This window comes from Xenopus tropicalis, chromosome 3 (assembly GCF_000004195.4).
Source record: "Xenopus tropicalis strain Nigerian chromosome 3, UCB_Xtro_10.0, whole genome shotgun sequence".
NCBI lineage: Eukaryota > Metazoa > Chordata > Amphibia > Anura > Pipidae > Xenopus > Xenopus tropicalis.
Genome location: NC_030679.2, coordinates 48,941,443 through 48,959,632, shown reverse-complemented (window position 1 = coordinate 48,959,632; position 18,190 = coordinate 48,941,443). Strand labels below are relative to the sequence as shown.

General features: G+C 35.4%; 1 protein-coding gene and 1 long non-coding RNA gene across 9 annotated transcripts in view; one reads left to right on the top strand and one right to left on the bottom strand.

The window, feature by feature from the left end:
- Positions 1 to 18,190, top strand: part of LOC105946819 — a 45,316-nt gene that overhangs the window by 11,008 nt on the left and 16,118 nt on the right. Inside the window, exons 2-3 of the long non-coding RNA XR_004221962.1 lie at positions 13,696 to 13,773; positions 16,132 to 16,202. This is a non-coding gene — a long non-coding RNA (uncharacterized LOC105946819). The remainder of the gene's footprint in view (positions 1 to 13,695; positions 13,774 to 16,131; positions 16,203 to 18,190) is intronic.
- Positions 1,184 to 18,190, bottom strand: part of mybpc1 (myosin binding protein C1) — a 67,580-nt gene continuing 50,573 nt past the window's right edge. For 4 of the 8 annotated variants that reach the window (XM_031898861.1, XM_004912894.3, XM_004912898.3 and 1 more), the window contains 9 exons: positions 17,637 to 18,017; positions 13,023 to 13,190; positions 12,190 to 12,278; positions 11,783 to 11,978; positions 11,065 to 11,204; positions 10,746 to 10,905; positions 9,279 to 9,415; positions 8,699 to 8,885; positions 1,184 to 2,330 (listed from right to left, as the gene is read on the bottom strand). In XM_031898861.1, coding sequence (XP_031754721.1) covers positions 2,230 to 2,330; positions 8,699 to 8,885; positions 9,279 to 9,415; positions 10,746 to 10,905; positions 11,065 to 11,204; positions 11,783 to 11,978; positions 12,190 to 12,278; positions 13,023 to 13,190; positions 17,637 to 18,017 — 1,559 coding nt within the window. In that variant the 3' untranslated portion in view covers positions 1,184 to 2,229. Of the gene's footprint in view, positions 2,331 to 5,709; positions 5,750 to 7,369; positions 7,414 to 8,698; positions 8,886 to 9,278; positions 9,416 to 10,745; positions 10,906 to 11,064; positions 11,205 to 11,782; positions 11,979 to 12,189; positions 12,279 to 13,022; positions 13,191 to 17,636; positions 18,018 to 18,190 lie in introns of all 8 variants that reach the window. The other 4 variants (XM_031898864.1, XM_031898865.1, XM_031898862.1 and 1 more) reach the window with 3 other exon arrangements.

The following is an 18,190-nucleotide window of genomic DNA, read 5'->3' as shown; positions in this document are numbered from 1 at the left end:
CAGTTATCTAATAAATTGCAAGGAAAAGATTCAAGGGGGTGAAAATCATTGAGGTAGAAGTTCACTATAATATTTACAGGGTAAGTCACATTTCATTAGTCTCATGCATCTTCACAGGAGATATAGGTCTATGTATCCCATAGCATTGGCCTCGTAGTAAGATTAGCCAGATGCAGTAAAGGGAAGAGGGGGGAGTGATAGGTGCATGTACTAGATCAGTGGAGTCTGAAATCACCGTAGTTACACAGTCAAACCAACCTCCATAAACAGTCTATTGTACTAAAGCCCCTCTTTCACTTACATTGCCAAAAAAGTATCCACCTCATTGAGGTTACATAGGGGACTAAGTACTGATCAAATGGGAGGTTGCAACCTCTCTGTGTAACCTGTGTCTTTTCTCCTTTGAATGGCTGCCCCCATGGCTAAAGAGCAGCTTTGTTTATATAAACTATAGTAGTCTTTCTGAAGCAAACACACCAGCTGTTTCAGTGCAGGGAACAATGCATTTTACTGTAACTACTTTATACACTTTCATATTTTGGTGTTACTGTTCCTTTAAATGCTCTCGGGTGCAGGCACATGTGGTCGATATTGGGCAAAAACGCAAATTCTTACGTTTTTTGGTGGATATCAGCTACATGTGCCTGCACCCAAGCGTATTCAATGCTTCTGGGCGCAGGCACAGATAGGAAGAATTTTAAGTGTAGGAACATTTTCTCTGCAAGCATTTTTTGGCTTGCCGAAACGCATCTCATAGATTACATACTGCAGGTGCCCCTGTGCTATTTTAAAAACAGCCCATACTCAATAAAGGCTTTAGTTGTCCTAATAGTATTTTCCACACCTGTTTAGGTCAATAAGAACCTACGTTAATTTCATAGGTTTTTCAAATCAAATCTGGATGAGCTTGGTATGAAAAACTAAGATTACTTGTTAATATGGGGTATCTTATCTTATATCTTATCATATATATATATCATGGGGTTGCAAGGTTAGATGGTCAGAATACACTAACACTAGCGAACATGGTTGAACATAAAGATGAGTCTGAGTATAAGTCAATGCACTGCTCAGATGGCGACTTTAGTGAGATGTGTACCTAATGCGAATAGAAATGGACGTAATGTAAAGTGGGCAGGCATGTGTTATGCACATCTTATAATGAGCACAATGACACTACCAGTGGTGTAAAATTCTCTTATTTATTATACAGATAACATATTTCACTTTCCTTTTCAGTCCTAAAGCAAATAACATCTAGCTAAGTATTTCTTGATGCAGTTAAACTCTATACCTGTATAATGTGGTAAAACACTGTACAGGTCTACTTAGGAAAAAATGCAACAATTAGCTTGAGCAATATCACATCTCTGTTATACATTAACGTTATTTAGACTGCAGTATTAAATTACATGGCAGATGTCTGTTTCATTGGCTTTATCATCACATGCAAAATCTTCTAGTTCAGGTCAGGAATTAATTTATCCATTTTTAGGGCAGGCCAGAGAGGGCATATTTCTTGGGCAACCTATGGAAGCCGTATGGCCAAAAAAAGTCCATTATACTAAAGTTTCTTTCAGAATTGTTCTTTGAACAGCATAATCCTTGTGCTGGCACACTTGATGTTATATCACTGTATAGGATATAACACATCAAACCTAGGGTATCAAGACCATGAACCGTTGGCATGCCCCCTGCCAGCTTCTTTTAAGGGTATAGTAAAAGCAGAACTTTAAAATTAAAATTAAGGTTGTTGCCAGCCATCCTGAGGCAATGGTAGTTAAGGCTAGACTAAAGCTAATAACAAGTCAGTAACATATTTATAGAGGCAGGGGGACCTAAACAATATGGTTACCTATTTTCATTGGGCAAATACAAAATAAAACATGAAGATACAGGGCAACACATAATTTTCTGTATTCTTGGTATGGGTGCCTTCATCTTTCTGCATTGCCCTGGGTGACCTCTTCTGTACTTCTTACACTTTCCTTATTTAATTCTATTGCTTAAAAGCTCTAAACCAAACACAAAAAATGTGCATCACTGTAAGCTTGTTCCGCCACTTCCCTCAAGGAAACACATGCGCGAGGACTGTAACTTCATTATACAAGATAATATAGCTGTACTGAAAATGACTACACAAAATAGATGCAAATCCAGGATCAAATAATTGTAACACTGATGTCCAGATTCCAATTCAATAGCAGAGCAGCTGAATTCTGGACATGCTCATGCGCTCTCTTGCTTGCTTGCTTTCAGCTCTCGCATATAAGAATCAATGACAGACAGAGGCACACCTTGCATTAGAAGGCGGAAAAATGTGATCCCACCTGGAAACCAAAAAGTTAAATGTTAGATGTTTGAAAAACACATAATAGCTAAGGTAATGGGATCCAACTCATCAAAAATGTAGAACTAAGCAAAGTAGTGTGATAGGGCATTATGATAAGTAGCAAAAACATGATCAGAATATTTTATATAAGGAATATACTTTCAGATAATCAGCAACATGTCTCATTACTTCACAGAAGATCTTAAAGAAGGGAGATACATATGCAATTTAATTAGCTTTCTTCATACACTGATTACCATGAACCAATATTTTTATTGGTAAAAAAAGATTTTCAGATCCATAGGTTTAAAAAATAGGCCAGAAAAATGAAAATGTGAGGTTGCCTGACAGTTTCTTGGAATGTTTTCCATGATGACCAAGCATTTCACAGAAACATTACGTTTATATGAGGTTCTGCTAATATCTATGTTGCCTTCATCAATTCAATTATACAAGGGTAAATATACAGACAGAATGCTGTATAACTGGATTCATTGGCCTTTCTTAAGGCCTGAAAACTGATTAAAAGGAAAGGCTCAGCCACTGTCTATTATTTGTTTTCTCATGTAAGATCTCAAAGGGAATTAGTTTTCTGAACCCCAATCTAATTGTATCTACACATTAAACATGAAACATAAGTTATTGAAATAATTCATGCATATTGATATTTAGCAAATGATTGACCAAAAATTATATATATATAAAATTTTTTTTTTTGGTGAAAGGATTTTCTGAAGTCTGTAATGAAAGTTATGTATTAAATAGTAACAGTGTAAGTATATATGTTTCATATGACTTGCAGTGCAAATATTGAGCCACCTCAACAAGTCTGCCCCCACCAGAAATAATGTACTTTTAAAAAAAAAGAAATAAAAAATATGTTTCCATTCTAAATGCACGTAAGCCTGTGCATGGACTGTAAACAACAAAAACGCCAATAAGTAGCTTTATTCGTTAGTAAAAAATTTAACTTACACATTTGGTTCATATCTTATGGAAAAAGGGTTAGTTTACTACTGCAGCGTGCAATTTGCACGTGCCGTCCCCATCTGCCCTTTGCTAATACAGTGCTGACTAATGAAGCACAGAGTTCTGCAGCTATTTTCACACACCCAAATACATCATGCAAAGTCAATTTGTTGAGTTTTGTTTCACAAAGTAGCCCTGTTATCTCTTTATATTACTAAGGCAGCCTATGGCTGTTTTAATTATTATCTGGCAATGTGGACTTTTGTGTGATCCAGTAAGTGGCAGTAATAGAAGGATTAATATTAACATATGTGCCATATATGGGGCAAACCTCTGGCCAAATGAGAATTGGATTTCTGTACTAAGACAATACTTTTTAATCCTCACACTAGGGGCTATGAGCATTTTCTGGCATATAGAATGTGCTTGCACCTACTCTTATCTATAGTACTCGCATACACCAGTTTACCAAGTTTTACCCTTAGAGCATAGGCACAATCTCCAGTACACTCTGGTGCAATACAAGCCCTTCTTAACACTGTTGACCAGGTAGGGCTCTCTTTGCATATTCCAATTATAAACACTCACAGTTGCAAGGCAAGGCCTGTGTGTCCATTGGAAGAACAAGTTATACCCATTTGTGCATAATTTACTAAGCAGCTGAAATCTTTGTATCTCTGGTATATATTAAAAAATGGTGCACCTCATTGCTGCACTTATACTTGTGCTGGAATGCTGGGAAAAAAACTTGCAAAAAAAAATTGCGCTTTTCACTTTTCTAAACAAAAACAAATTTCTAGTCTCTTCTCCACTAAACCTGTACCTAATGCAACTCACTGTAGAATCTGTGGCATCAGCATAAAAGTACCATTGTTCCGATGCTATAGATTCTAGGTGGTTAAAACAAATGGCTAGTCCAACGAGAGACCTTCTGTATAAACAGTCCTCTCCCTTTTCCCAACTGCAGGCTTTGTCACGCTCTGATATATGGAGCGGCTCATGGCACAGAGGGCTTCTCACTGGTAATTTATTTAAACTTTAGCTTTGGAAAGCTAGAAATTGACAGAAGTTGGAAAGTGACAGAACATTCTGTTTCAGTCTGCCCTGTTAAGTGCAAGGAATAACAAAAACAATATATATTTATTAATTCAAACAACAGGAAAATGTACCCTGCAATTTAGAATTATCACTGAAAGCCCTTCTTTTGTTTATTGCAATTCATAATTGAAATACTTGCAGTACAAACCTTCCTTACCTTTAATTTAACCATCCATTTATTAGGTATCAACCTAGATCATTTGTTTTAATCACCAAAATATTTAGACCCTTACAAATCACATAGTACTGATTCATACCTTGTTAGCTGTAAGGGTTTTTAGATAACTGCACATTTATAATGAGGAGATCACAGTGGACAGACATCTCCTTTGTATGCAAAACAGCAAGCATTCTGGGTTAAATCATATTTGATTTGTATCACATGAATTACTTAAAAGGGGTCAGAAATTGAGGAAAGCTTTATCAGCATGTCTTCATGTCATACTTGGGAGCACATTTACTAATCCACGAACGCTCCGAAGGCGTCCGAATGCGTTTTTTTTGTTCGTAATGATCGGTATTTTGGGGTTTTTTTCGTAAATTGTCGCGACTTTTTCGTAGCCGTTACGACTTTTTCGTAAATTGTCGCGACTTTCTCGTAGCCATTACGATTTGCGTGAATTGTCGCAACTTTTTCGTAGCCGTTGCGCCGAGTACAAAAGTTTCGGATTCATTCAAGCTTCAGTATCGTGACTTTCCTTGGGCCAGGTTGGAGCTGCAGAGTGCCATTGAGTCCTATGGGAGGCTTCCAAAATCATGCAAAGTCTGAAAGTTTTGCCCGGCCGTTTACGAGCGCTCAATACGAAAAAGTTGCGACAATATACGAGCAAATCGTAATGGTTACGAAAAAGTCGCAACAATTTACGAGAAAGTCATAACGACGACAAAAAAAATCGCAAAAAATACGAAAAAGTCGCAAAATGTTCGTTTTCCAATTTCGGAATGGAAAACGAACATTTTGCGACTTTTTCGTATTTTTTGCGATTTTTTTTGTCGTCGTTACGACTTTCTCGTAAATGAATGAATTCCCATTCGAATTCATGGATTAGTAAATCAGCCCCTTAGTGTAAGAGTTTTCCAAAAATGTTTGATAAGAAAGCATTTTATGGAAGTCATGGCATAAGTTCTACTACCATTTCTTAGATAACTGTAACATTATTGATTAGTCATTGTTAATTGGTTTGGATCTATAAGCAATGGCAGGAATTACCAATGAATGGAATTGCAACATTTGTATTAGTGCATGATGAAACAATTTATATTCTACAATAGATATAAGCTTCATATGACATCACCATATGAAAGCTTACCTTAGATGACAATACACATTCACTAGTCCTTATTGTGCAACTAAGGGAAAGAGAGAAAGAGAAGTAAAGAGAATTTAAATGCTAATAACCAACATTAATTAACTGGATGTTGTGATGAAAATGATGTTTTAAACATTTAGTTATGTAATAATGATGGGGATGTTGAAGCATATACAAGCAAAAGTAAGGGTAAAATACATTTCAAAAATACAATTAATAACTAAAAGTATTATTAATGCAAACAGAATACCAGACCTGCTGCAACAAATGTGCGCAAACAGGTATTCCTTCAACATTTGCAAATATTAAACTGTACATATATACAGTATATATATTATATATAGATATATGGAGATGAATATATTTGCACACACACACGCTAAATATATAGGAAGACACACACGTAATATATAATATATATATGTATATGAAGAATTAGAAAGGATTATCAAGTGATGAAGTCTGTAAAATATGTTTGAAAAAAACAGCATTGTTAAATTCAATTTAGATTTTTTTAGACTGTTAGGATTGTCATATAAAATCTTGAACCAACTTTCACTGCATTTTATTTCTCCAAATGATATATCCGGTTCTTTTCTTTAAATACTAGGTCCTTGCTTTGGATCTGTGTAGTGACACATCTTAAAACCTCCTCTTTGACTACTGATTGAATCAAATCGTGAGGGATTGCATTCTTAGCATACAGGATAAGATAATAGGGCTCACGTACATCTGCAAGTGCAGTTGCACTCCACAATCACATAAAACCATTTTCATTCAAGGATCTTCACTCATAGCACTTCAGTATAGTTGCGCTTGGCACTGGTCAGTCCTTCTTGCCTTCTATTCTGAATCAAGCACTGCTGCGCCTATTGACTCAGAGGAACCCTGGAACTACATCCGCCTCCAGACTAGAAGATCTGGAAGCATCAATTACTGCAGTTTAGTTGCACTGAATGTGGGCACAAGTCAGTGGATTTATTTTTTCAGCAGATTTATTTTTTGTTGGCCCACAATAGCTATGCCTGTGACCTCATACTTTCAAGTTTAAAAACCCACAGGCACCTGGAGTACTTATAGAAAACATAGAACCGGCATATGGAATTGCTCTTCCACAGGGTGATCCCCTATGTTTATTATGTAAAAAAGGCTGCCCCTGTTTTGAGGGTGTGCTTTTTCATCAGGCTTGCTCCCAAAATGTTGTGTGCAGCCTGTCTGACACAATTAACACAGGGGATCACTTATACTAAAAAGGTTTCTTTTTAAGAGACTATCCATGGATAGAAAACTCTGCTTAAACTCTGCTTAAATAGGCTACACTTTCTATTTAAATCTCAGAATGTTTAGTTATAGTATAATTTGCCTCTTTCAGAGGAATATAATTTCTTATGGTACAATCAAAATTAACAATGTGTTTTTTTCCAAAAAAAAACTTATAAAGATTGTTATGTTTGCAGGTGGTTGTTGTTACTTCTCCCACAGAATTTGTTTGTTCATGGTAAATTTTCTGCTTACACTTGTTTGAGCTCTATTTACCATGAAACAGTATTTGTAATCTACCCAAGATTAACAAATACAAGCGTTTACATGCAAGGAATAGCTTGCTGTGACAAGGGAGTATATACATGATGTAATCTGCTATAGAATATATTTAATAAACCTGCTTCTGTTTCCAGAGTCCGAATGGTTCTCCACTTAATGACCCTGCAGAATTAGAACACGTGAACCAATATACTTTTCTAATTGTCATTATATATATTTTATTTTGTCATTGCAATTATTAGTCACAGTTTTATCTCATACACAACCTACCTGCTACATTTATTTATCCATGAAGTTGGCATTGCCTTCACAAGTTTGTGCAAGTGCTAAATGTTGTGTGGTTGTAACACTTATTACAGAGGTATTAAAAGAGCAGTGCAGTCACAAATGACTTGCACCTTCCTTGATGGGCATGCACAGCTATGCTTGCCTTTACATCGTAAGGAAGGGGACCCGGGGATTAGTTTAGCCCTAATAATTAAGGATTTTGACTCTGCAGACTCCATGTTTTGTGGAGGGTACCTGAAGCACTTTCTTCTGCATCTCTTTATAATAAAGAACACAATTACTAAATTTGTCATTATAATAAGATACGGCAAGTTTCTTCCTCTATTAGATTTAAGATTATGTCAGCATTAGAAGCTACACTTTCAATAACCATTCATTTTAGAAATGGTTAATAGATTGCAATGCAACATTCTTCTACAAAACTCATAGCTCAAAATCAGAAATAACAAAAAACTCTGAAAAGACTCCCGTCTTATTGCAATCACCTACTGAACTATGGGGCAGCTTTATTAAAATGTGAGATTAGAGCTCGTCACTGAAAAAATTCACTACTTTCTATTCATTCCTATGGGATTTTTAAAAGCGTATTTATCAAATGTTAAACTGTAACTTTCACCCATTGATAAAAACATTATATTGGTAACATTAACACTGGTAAAATATTACAGGAATGAATAGAAAGTGGGTGCATTTTTCAGTGGTGAGCTCTAAATTCACATTTTGATAATTTTGCCCAGATTTCTCACAAATTACCTAATATCAGAACCCCACGGTTTCTACCCAAGAGCCATTTAGTTAGGGAAATGTTGTATCAAATTTCATTTAGAGGGGCCCTGAATATCAAGTTCTCTAGTGGGCCTTAGGAGACAGTCTTATTCTAATTAAAAAAACAGGAAGGGCATATTTTTGGTGTGTGTGTGTATTTTTATTAACCATTTTGCAGTAGTACAAATGGTGGCTTCATTTTGAGCATACACTACCTTTGGAATTTTACATTGGACCTGATTGTGGAGGAAAAATTTCAATATTTTGTAAGCTGGTTAGAAACCACAGACCTGTTGATTCCTTGGTGTAAATACTAATTATCTTTCCTGGCCATATAGTACTAACTCTATTTCTTACAAACCTGAACAACTGGTCATACTTTAATAGAACATACCTTTCACCTCCAGCTTGCAATCAACCTCAGCCTCACCCAGTTCATTTACAGCTTTGCAGGTATATGTAGCCCCATCATAGGGGCTAGGTTTGCGTATCTCCAGGGTACAAACGCTCTGGTTACTAAACATTCTGTATCTGGGATCATTCATAATAACCACTTTGTTTTTCATCCATGTTATTTTAGGCTGGCAAAATAAAAATATGCATAATTATATGTTACTTCCATTTTTACTTTTATAGTTTATGAGTAAAATTTCAGAAAATTATATTTTACTAACATGGCATATAGACACTATGATAATACATGAAGGGTTGCGTTGTTGTGATTTACGGTCATGTTGTAGTTTCTATTGGCAGTCTCCCAAAACAAAAATGTCCTTACTGGTGGATAGTAAAGCTAGTTTAAATACAATATGATTATTATATGCCTGCAGTTTAAAGTTCTGAACAGCTCAGGTCTTGTTGTTGAACATAAAACATTAATTAACCATTAATTAATCATTAATGTGAAACAATGATATAACTTCATGCCTGTTCTATTGTACCAACACTTGCTATAGTCTTTATTGTTGTTGTACCTTTGGGTTCCCTCTGACACTGCAGTTGAGGGTAGCATTGTATCCAGCAATAGCTATTGTATTTACTAGGGGATGGGTAAACAGTGGTGGTTCAGTGAAATCAAAGTCATCATAATCTGGTCTCTTATAAGCTTTACCTGTTTGAAAAAAGAAATGATTCAGTTGTATAGAATATAAACATCTATAGGTTCTATTAATATTCTGTGAGGTCAAAAGGAAAAGTCCATCTGAGTGGTGTAAAGGACCATTTCCTTGTGCATTGGATTCATCACAAAACAATTGGGAAAAAGAAGCTTGCAGTCAGTGGTCTTATGCACATAGGCCTGCAGACCCATTGGTTTGCATAAATGCACCAGACTAGGACACACAAAAAATGCAGTGAAGATTACTCTCTTGTATGGAGATGACTCTCTTTGTATGTGAAAATGCCTGCACCTGGTATTGCTGCATACAGAAAATATGGCACATAGACAGGGCAGAGTAACTACTGACACTTTACTACCTTGTAGTTAAGAACAGTGAGCCTGTTCTTATTGCCTGCCTGCACCTGTCAGCATCACCATCTGCATTTGCAGTAGCAAAATAAGTTTTGTACGAGGTGCAGTGTTGCACCCCACATAGCTCTATGGTCTTTCCAAGTAAATGAGCACTCAGAAAAGTTTATGGCAAAGAAAAGAAGGAGCCAGTCATAGGAAACGGCAGTATAGAAGATCTAAATCATGTGATGGATTTCCATCAACATATTCTGATTTCTAGTTCCTGTCTGGAAAGTGATCTAAAAACTTGAAAAAATGTTTTGACATATAGACTGACCAGCTGCCAACATGATATGGTTTCTGGGACTGGAAAACATTTATTATGGTTGACACAAGATAGCATAGCAACCAATAACATGCTTGCTTTTAAACAAGTGACAAGTAAATGCTACCTGCTGGTTGGTTGCTGTAGGTGATAAGATGTGTAGCAGGCTTTGCTCCTGATATTACATAACCCCAATAGTGATAAAAATGTTCAAACCTAACAAACTGACAAAGCCGATCTTTTTGGAAAAGTATCTGTGCCATAGACCATATGAAACTTGTACTAAAAACCAAATCTATCTGTATGTGCTCAACTTTAGGGATTTAATAGTTACTGGATGTTAAAATATATCCAAGTTTATAAAAAATCACAAGTGAATGAGAGAGCATCAAAGGTCAGGGAGACACTATCCTCAAGACAAAGCCAAGTACCAGGAAGGTCTCTTCCTAGAAAATATAACAAACGTGAATAGTTGGCATTGGCCAGTGAACTAAATGCTATGGCTTCTAGTGAAGGACTGTTTCTAAGGTCTGGTATCTGGGCAATTTACTTATCTTACTGGTTTTATTCTTTCAATTAATTTTACAGTATTGTACTGTACTGTATATGCTACAATTGTTAAACAGAATAAAAATAAACATTATGGTAAATATAGAGATTTCCAACCTTCCTTCTCAATAAGTGCGCTATTTACAGTCCGGGTAGCTGCCTCACTGAGGCCGCACATATTTTCTGAGAAAATTCTGAAATAGTACTCATTTCCTATCACAAGTTCTGATATTGTGGCACTGGTTCTGTGATAGTGTTCCAAGACAGTGAACCATTCCTATGGAAACAAAGTTGGAATATAGTCAGTAACGAAGCATCCTTCTACATTTATGGCATAGAATGTAAAATTGTCCGTTTTAAAAGTGATTTAATTTGTAATATAAGATGTCCCTTGAGGAAGCAAGAAAATACTGAACATCAATTTAAAGTAACATACCATTGTCTTCTTGTCTGCCTTCTGTATGGTGTATCCAGTGATAGCGGCATTACCATTATCTAAAGGAGGCTTCCATTCCAATGCAACATTTTCTCCCCACACCTCCTCAATAAGTACTTCTTTTGGAGGCCCAGGGCGATCTAGACAAAAATCATGGTCATTGTGGATTAACACTATTGCCATTTTCCTAGTGCTTCAATAGCCTAAATTATTTAAAAGGCTTCAAAGAACTATTGTATAACCACATTTCACTTAATTGATCCTGGCATACTTCAACATATTATCAAATCTTCTCTCACACAACAAATAAAATGCAATATTTTGCCACTCCTGATGTTATAATGTAATGTCAGCTCATATAATTATCTCTCTATGGGTGATAACAAGACAAATGGGGTAGTGCTGGAAAGCAGCAACGTCCTTGGTGAATTTCATTGCATTAATAAGTTTTTGTTAATCTAATTTTGAGAACTAGGGGGCATAGCGGGACAATTGTACTGTAAGAATTGTTTGGATGCCCTTTAGATCCCCAAAGAAAAGCATGTTAGAAGTTGATTTTATGTTTCATTTATTTCCCACAATGAATTATTTTACCCATGACCAAAATGACATCTTACATTACTCTACCCATTAGGTTTTGCCCCATCTGGTTTACTGAGAGATTAATATTAGTTGATATATGAGCCGTTAGAAATTTAAATCAATTATGTAGTCATACCAACAATCTGAATGAAGATCGACGCCTTATCTTGGAGATTTTCAACTTTTACTTTCAAGTCATATTTTCCAGAATGGCTCCTTTCTGCTTTCCGAATAAAAAGGATTGTGTCGCACTCGCTGTTACGAATACTGATTTGTGTTTTATCCACATGTGATCCATTTTTTTTCCAAGATACCTTTGGTCTAGGTTTCCCCTGTGGAATAAAAATATTAAAAGATGGAAATGCCCAAAAAATATTGTAGTAAACCAGAGAAAAAATATTATCTTCTGAAATCTGTAGCTGGGCTACAATGGACCTTTCATTTCAAGTACTGGTTGCATTGCTAAAAGTATCTTTCAGTATAACAAATATAACATCAGTTTAATAAACAAATTAATATTTGGGAAGCCAATTGTTTATTTACCTGGAACGGTATAACAAGGTTTACAGCTTCTCCTACTTTTCGGATATATGTCTGTTTTAAGTGACGGGGTAGACGTATCTTTGGAGGCACTAAAGAAAGATAAAAGAGTAAAATCAGAATGAGCTTTGGAACCTTTTGGCTATATAATGTTAGTTCATATCTAATGTTTGAATCCCTAAATTATACTCAAGGCTACCCTGCATTACACCCTGATGGATAAATTGGGGAAAATAATAACCCTCACTCCACCTGATTACATATCTTTGCTACCCAGTCTTTAGAAAATGATCACTAACATTTAAAATACAATATCCACTAATTCCAGCAGGCACAGAGTTATGTGCCCTCTACCCTTGCCCAGAATAGAATGGGCTTTACCTGCCACATATTTTAAATCTCCTTACTTTGCAGTGGGTAAATGTGGACAAAATCACATTATTGCATAAGCTTAAGGTTAAGGTAAAGATTGCCTCCATATTTTCAATACATTTATGTATTAGCCTGGTATCATAAATAAATATATTGACAAAGATTTCATTTAAATATAGTGCATCACTTTGAGACGCTCATTTTTCAGATCTCTGTCCTGCACAAAGTATAAATATTTGCACTACTGCTAATTTCTGCCATAATTATTTGTTTTCTAATTTGTTTTTGTATGGCTGAGACTATGAACTTCTTTGAGGACCTAAAAAGTACTGGCCATAAAAATTCTGCTTTGTGTATATAGTTAGGGTCTATAGGAATCAATAGAGGGCTGAGATTATTATTATTATTAGTAACCATATTTTTTAATGTAAAATAGGACAGACATTTGCTTGGCTTTAACTTACCAATTACCTCCTTAACCAGAATTGGTTGTGGGTGGAGTCTTGGATCACTAGGGCCTGCAGCATTTAATGCCTTCACTCTCACAAAGATTTTAGATCCAGTTGGTAACCCTGTGATTGTGAATCTTGTTTTATCTGTTGGTTCTGGATTAGCCACTAGCCACTCTTCAGCTAAAGAACCAACAGGAAACAAAAAAAATGAATGAATAATGTTACTATTGTTAGTCATATTACTGGAAACATTATTCTTTTAACTAGCAACAATCACCATCATCCCAATGCAATATGGGTTTCTTGACCCTTCTCAATGTAATTACACATAGGAATGCATCTTACTAAATGGATGCTCAGATATCTCTCTGGTATAGACTGAGATATCAACTGCATCTGTATATTGTAGATTTTGTAGATTTTGTTTGCTGCATAGTGTAGGTTCATTGTTTGCTGCATATTGTTGTTATTATTATTTTTCTTTGATGGTTCTTGCACACAACCTAAAGCACCTGTTTGCACCTGAAATTGGCTTAATTCATCAGCAACTACCTGTTAAATGCAATGTAAAGACTGGGAAACATGCGTACTGCTTTTAATTTTATACATTACAAGGCACTATAATATATATAATGTACATATTTGTTCTCCGTGGTTTGCATAATAAAATGGTTCTTTTTTTTAGCTGTCACAAACATAGATGGTTGGTGGTCGCACTTACTAGTAAATGTAGAGGCCAGGAGTGGAGACCAATGAATAATAGGTAGGTGCAGAATTGTTTTAATTGACATTTCTAATTATCTCATAGATTTGAAGGCTGTACTATTATATATGTCAAAGTATTTGCACAATGTATCTGTGATTAAATACTTTTCTCATAGTAACAGTGGAAACCAAAAGATACCCCCATAATAGGGTACTTCAACATACTTCTTTATGAAGTGGCTCAGTTCCACCTTGATTGGTTAAAACCTTTTTGTTATAGATGTGGGGTTCACAAAGAGATCACGAAAGTACTGAACACTGTGTAGACAGATTAAAAGATGATGTTGTCATGGTTTTGATTAAATCAATTCCACTTTTCACTTTTTAAGTCAAGTTTCCATGGATGTTTAAAGATAGGGCAACAAGAAGTTCAATATACTTTGTTAAGTAAAACAATGACAAGATCAGGAACATTTTACTAATATACTGTAAGTATATAAAAGACCTATGACGCTGAAGCATTTGGTTTTGCCAGAGTTACACAGTCCACAAATATGAGCAACACAGCCCCTTTTTATAGGGGAGAGAAACTCATAACAGATTTTTATGTTTATTTATGATAATCTTTTTGCAACATGTCCTACAAATTATTTTAAATATATCAGCTTGCATTAATAATATATTTCATGGTATCTTTGATTCTTATATATATAAGGGATGATGCTAAATGCTTTTAAATGTAGGGAGGATATTTAATATTAAATACTGTACATATAAATTGAAAGAACATCTGGTCTTATCTCAAAAAGAACTTTTCAGCACAGCAATAACCATCCTGTCCCATTGAATCCATACATTTTTCTTACTGTTGTTTGGTGGGAACCAAATGGCATAGTTTGTGTTCATGAAGTCTTGTGCCATTTATTATATTTTTACACTGTTTTAAAAGGGGCTGCTTAATATAAGTGAATGAAGGTGTTAGTTTGTGATTACATTATATCACAAGTATCTGTATATTTTTGGCTACTATCCAAATTTAACTAAGAATACTAAACTAAGTCAAAGCCCGCAAAATAGATATAACCAACTGCAGAAAACCAGGAAAACTCCTAAACCCCAAAAGAGGTAACTGGTAGTTCAAGTATGTTTGTATATTCAAACATGCATTTGGAGTCTGGGCTGAAATGTTAAAAATGTACAGAGTTATTTGCACAGTTGGCTTGAGTTCAACTGATCTGGAGTTTTCCCTACATACAGAGGAAAAAAGATGTAAAAATAGTAATCATTTGAGATCTTTGTACGGAGTAGTATTTGTCTAAATGAAAAGAATCCAAGAATAATAGAATGAAAAAAAATATTTGGTCGTCGTATAAAGTAATGTAGTTCCAAAGAAACTCTGCAGTTGACAAATAACCCATCAAAGGATTAGGTGAAACTCTTCAGTGATCTTCCAGCACCGCACACATTCCAGAACTCTTGCTTGACGGTATCTGCCTTCTTATGATACAATCCAGGAGAGCTAACATTTTAGCTATGTTTAAATAGTTTTAAGAACAGCAAGCAGCAAAGTATGAAATATAGGATGGGAATAAATGGAACATGACATATGCACACTTTTCTGTTATTAGCATGACTTGATGACACACTTTTTATTGGATGGCTCATAAAACAATCATTGTTTAAGAGAAAATGGCTTTTCAAAAAAGGAAATGTATTGATTTTTGCATTTTGCTTTACACTGTACTAAGATCAAAGTACAGATCATTGTTCCTTATATTAATTTGGTTTGCTTATATTTCTGGCTTTCCTATACCTTTTTATTCTTCCATATCAGCATTATTTTTGTTGTTGTCTAGATTCATCTTGGTATCCAACTGTGGCCTAACCTTTAATGGTATGGCTTTTTATCTAGAGACCCTTAAAGTTAAGTTTCTGTTCCAGAAGGGGTACTTTAACATAACCTGGTATGGCATGTATTGCTCCTTAGCAGCAGGCTGTCTGTCTTTCATACTAGAATAAAAAATTCTGACCAGAAAGTATTCAGAGGAAAATGTATTTGCCTAGGCAATACATATACATTCAGATATCTGAAATACTATCAAGGTATGGCATTTCCCTCCATGAACTGTTTTTAAGCTTGTACAGCATACATAGATCAGACTTAAATGGCACATTCAGCTCAACCCTGTTCAACATGACTTACTTTTTCCCACTATAAGTAAGATTGCTCAGCTAAACATTGCATGATGTTGAAATATAATGCACCATTAAAAAACCCTTTTTTTGCAGCTATATATTCATAGTTTATTATGCATGGTATGCTGAAGCATAGTTATTCAGAAAGATGAATAAAGATATCCCCAATGATATGCTTAGCTGTGACCAACTATTTATCATTTATTTCACTTTCTTATAGGTCAGCTGAGTGGCTTTTCCATGCAGCACTTTCTGAAAATGCAGTCATGTTATTAAAGAAGAACTAAAGACGTAAGCTAGAAATGTTGTACATTATGTTTGGGCTTCTGTACCAGCCCAAGGCAATCACAGCCCTTTAGCAGGGAAGACCTGTGCCTCCAAATATGCCCCAGTAGCTCCCCATCTTCTTTTCTGCTGATTCACAGCACATGGTCTGTGCTGCTGTCACTTACTGATCTTAGGGACAGATGCACAATATACTGTATATATAAAATATAAATTTACCATTATAAGGCTAGTTAGTAATTTATTCAAATTTACATTATATGGCAGCTCTGAAACCAGTGCAATTAGCATCAGAATGTAATAATCAGCCCTGTAGTATCAGCTTCTATGATAGGCCAATCTAATTTTCTTCTTGATAATTTGCAATGAACCCTAGCTTAGCTTTTTAACAGTTGCTCAGAGCTCACTGAGCATGTGCAGTCCCAGACAGTTCTAACAGAATTCGAGAAGGGGATCTCCTGTGACAACTGTAAAGTCCTATATTGTTACCACTATAGAGATGCTGATACTTTTGGCTAGTGCAGTCAGTTTAGTATATAAAATATGGCATTTCTAGCCATATTCATATTTAGGGTTTAGTTCTCCTTTAAATAAACACAAGAACTTAATTCAGCCCAAAAGTGAACATGATCCTAAAAGTGGTTCTTTTCACTTTCAGTCTTTGCTAAGTGTTATTTAACTTCAATTTGCATCTACCCCACCAACTTCTAATTAATAAATCTGTTGTAGGCAAAGAAGACATTCCTTTCTGAAGTACACCAATAAAATAGTAATTGAAAACATATGTTGTGCTATTAGTCTATGGATTTTCATGCAGTGATGAAAGTAGGTGGGTGCTACAGTATGTGGGGAAAATACAGCACTGAACAGAGTGCAACAAACAGTCACAATAACAACATGGAGCAGACATTTTAAAAAAGTAGCAGAAAAGGAGTACGTATTCTAGATCACTACAGAAGAGGTGGTAGATATTCTAAAACAGATATATATTATATGTAGTGAACATTGCACATCAATATAAAAATGTAGAAGGCTTTACAAATGTTGTTGTTAGTTATTAAAGATAACTTTATGGTTTATGCAATTTGCTAAAGCAGCATGAAAATGCACAACTAGCGTTTTTTTAAAGATACCATTTTCTGCTAATTAAACAGAAAGATGGTCTGTAAGAAGAGATCATTTTTTTCCTGCATAATTATGAGCAGGTGAAGATGTTTAAAAATGTTTTTTTCAGGTTTCAGGTACTGATAACATATAGTTATAGATTCTGTCAAGAGAAAGGCAATCCCTGAATCCAGCAGATGTATCTCTTACTGCAATATTTCAGGAGATATAAGAAATAACTATTGTTTTGGCTTTTGTATATGAACTGTATGGAGCCAGCCTCTCGTTGTTAAAAAAAAGTGCTGCACAAGAACATTTGTGACTACCATTTGTTACCTTCTTCCGGTTCCCCATGAAAATCCTCTTCATCAATTTCTTTGATTTGTAATATAACCTCCACACGCTTCTCAATAGGTGTTAATTCATGATATTGTGAGGGTTGTCCTTTACTTTCCAGTAAAGCTTGAGTTTTGTTGTGCTCAATCTTTTTCTTTGTTTGCCGTTTGAGCTTATTCCATGCTTTCTTAATGTCTTCAATAGACCTGTTATTGCCCCCCACAGCATTTATATGCTTTTGGATGTCTGCCCAGATTTTGTCTTTATCTGCAGCACTGGATTGGGCAGTAGAAGGTCCAAATAGCTGAGGCCCAAATTTGTCAATATTATCCACTAAAGCGCTCAACTCTTCATCAGTAAAGACTGGTTTGGCGGCTCCTCCTATTAAAGATGGGGTAATCGAAATATTCATTTTTAAAAATTTTCTTAGGACCTCATAAAAGCCTGGTCAAAAAGGTTTTGCAAGCAACATAAAAGAGTTACAGAGCTACTACTGCATAAAAGTAAGACAATGAAGAGGTGTAAGATAAGTGGAGTAATATTTAAGCCACTTT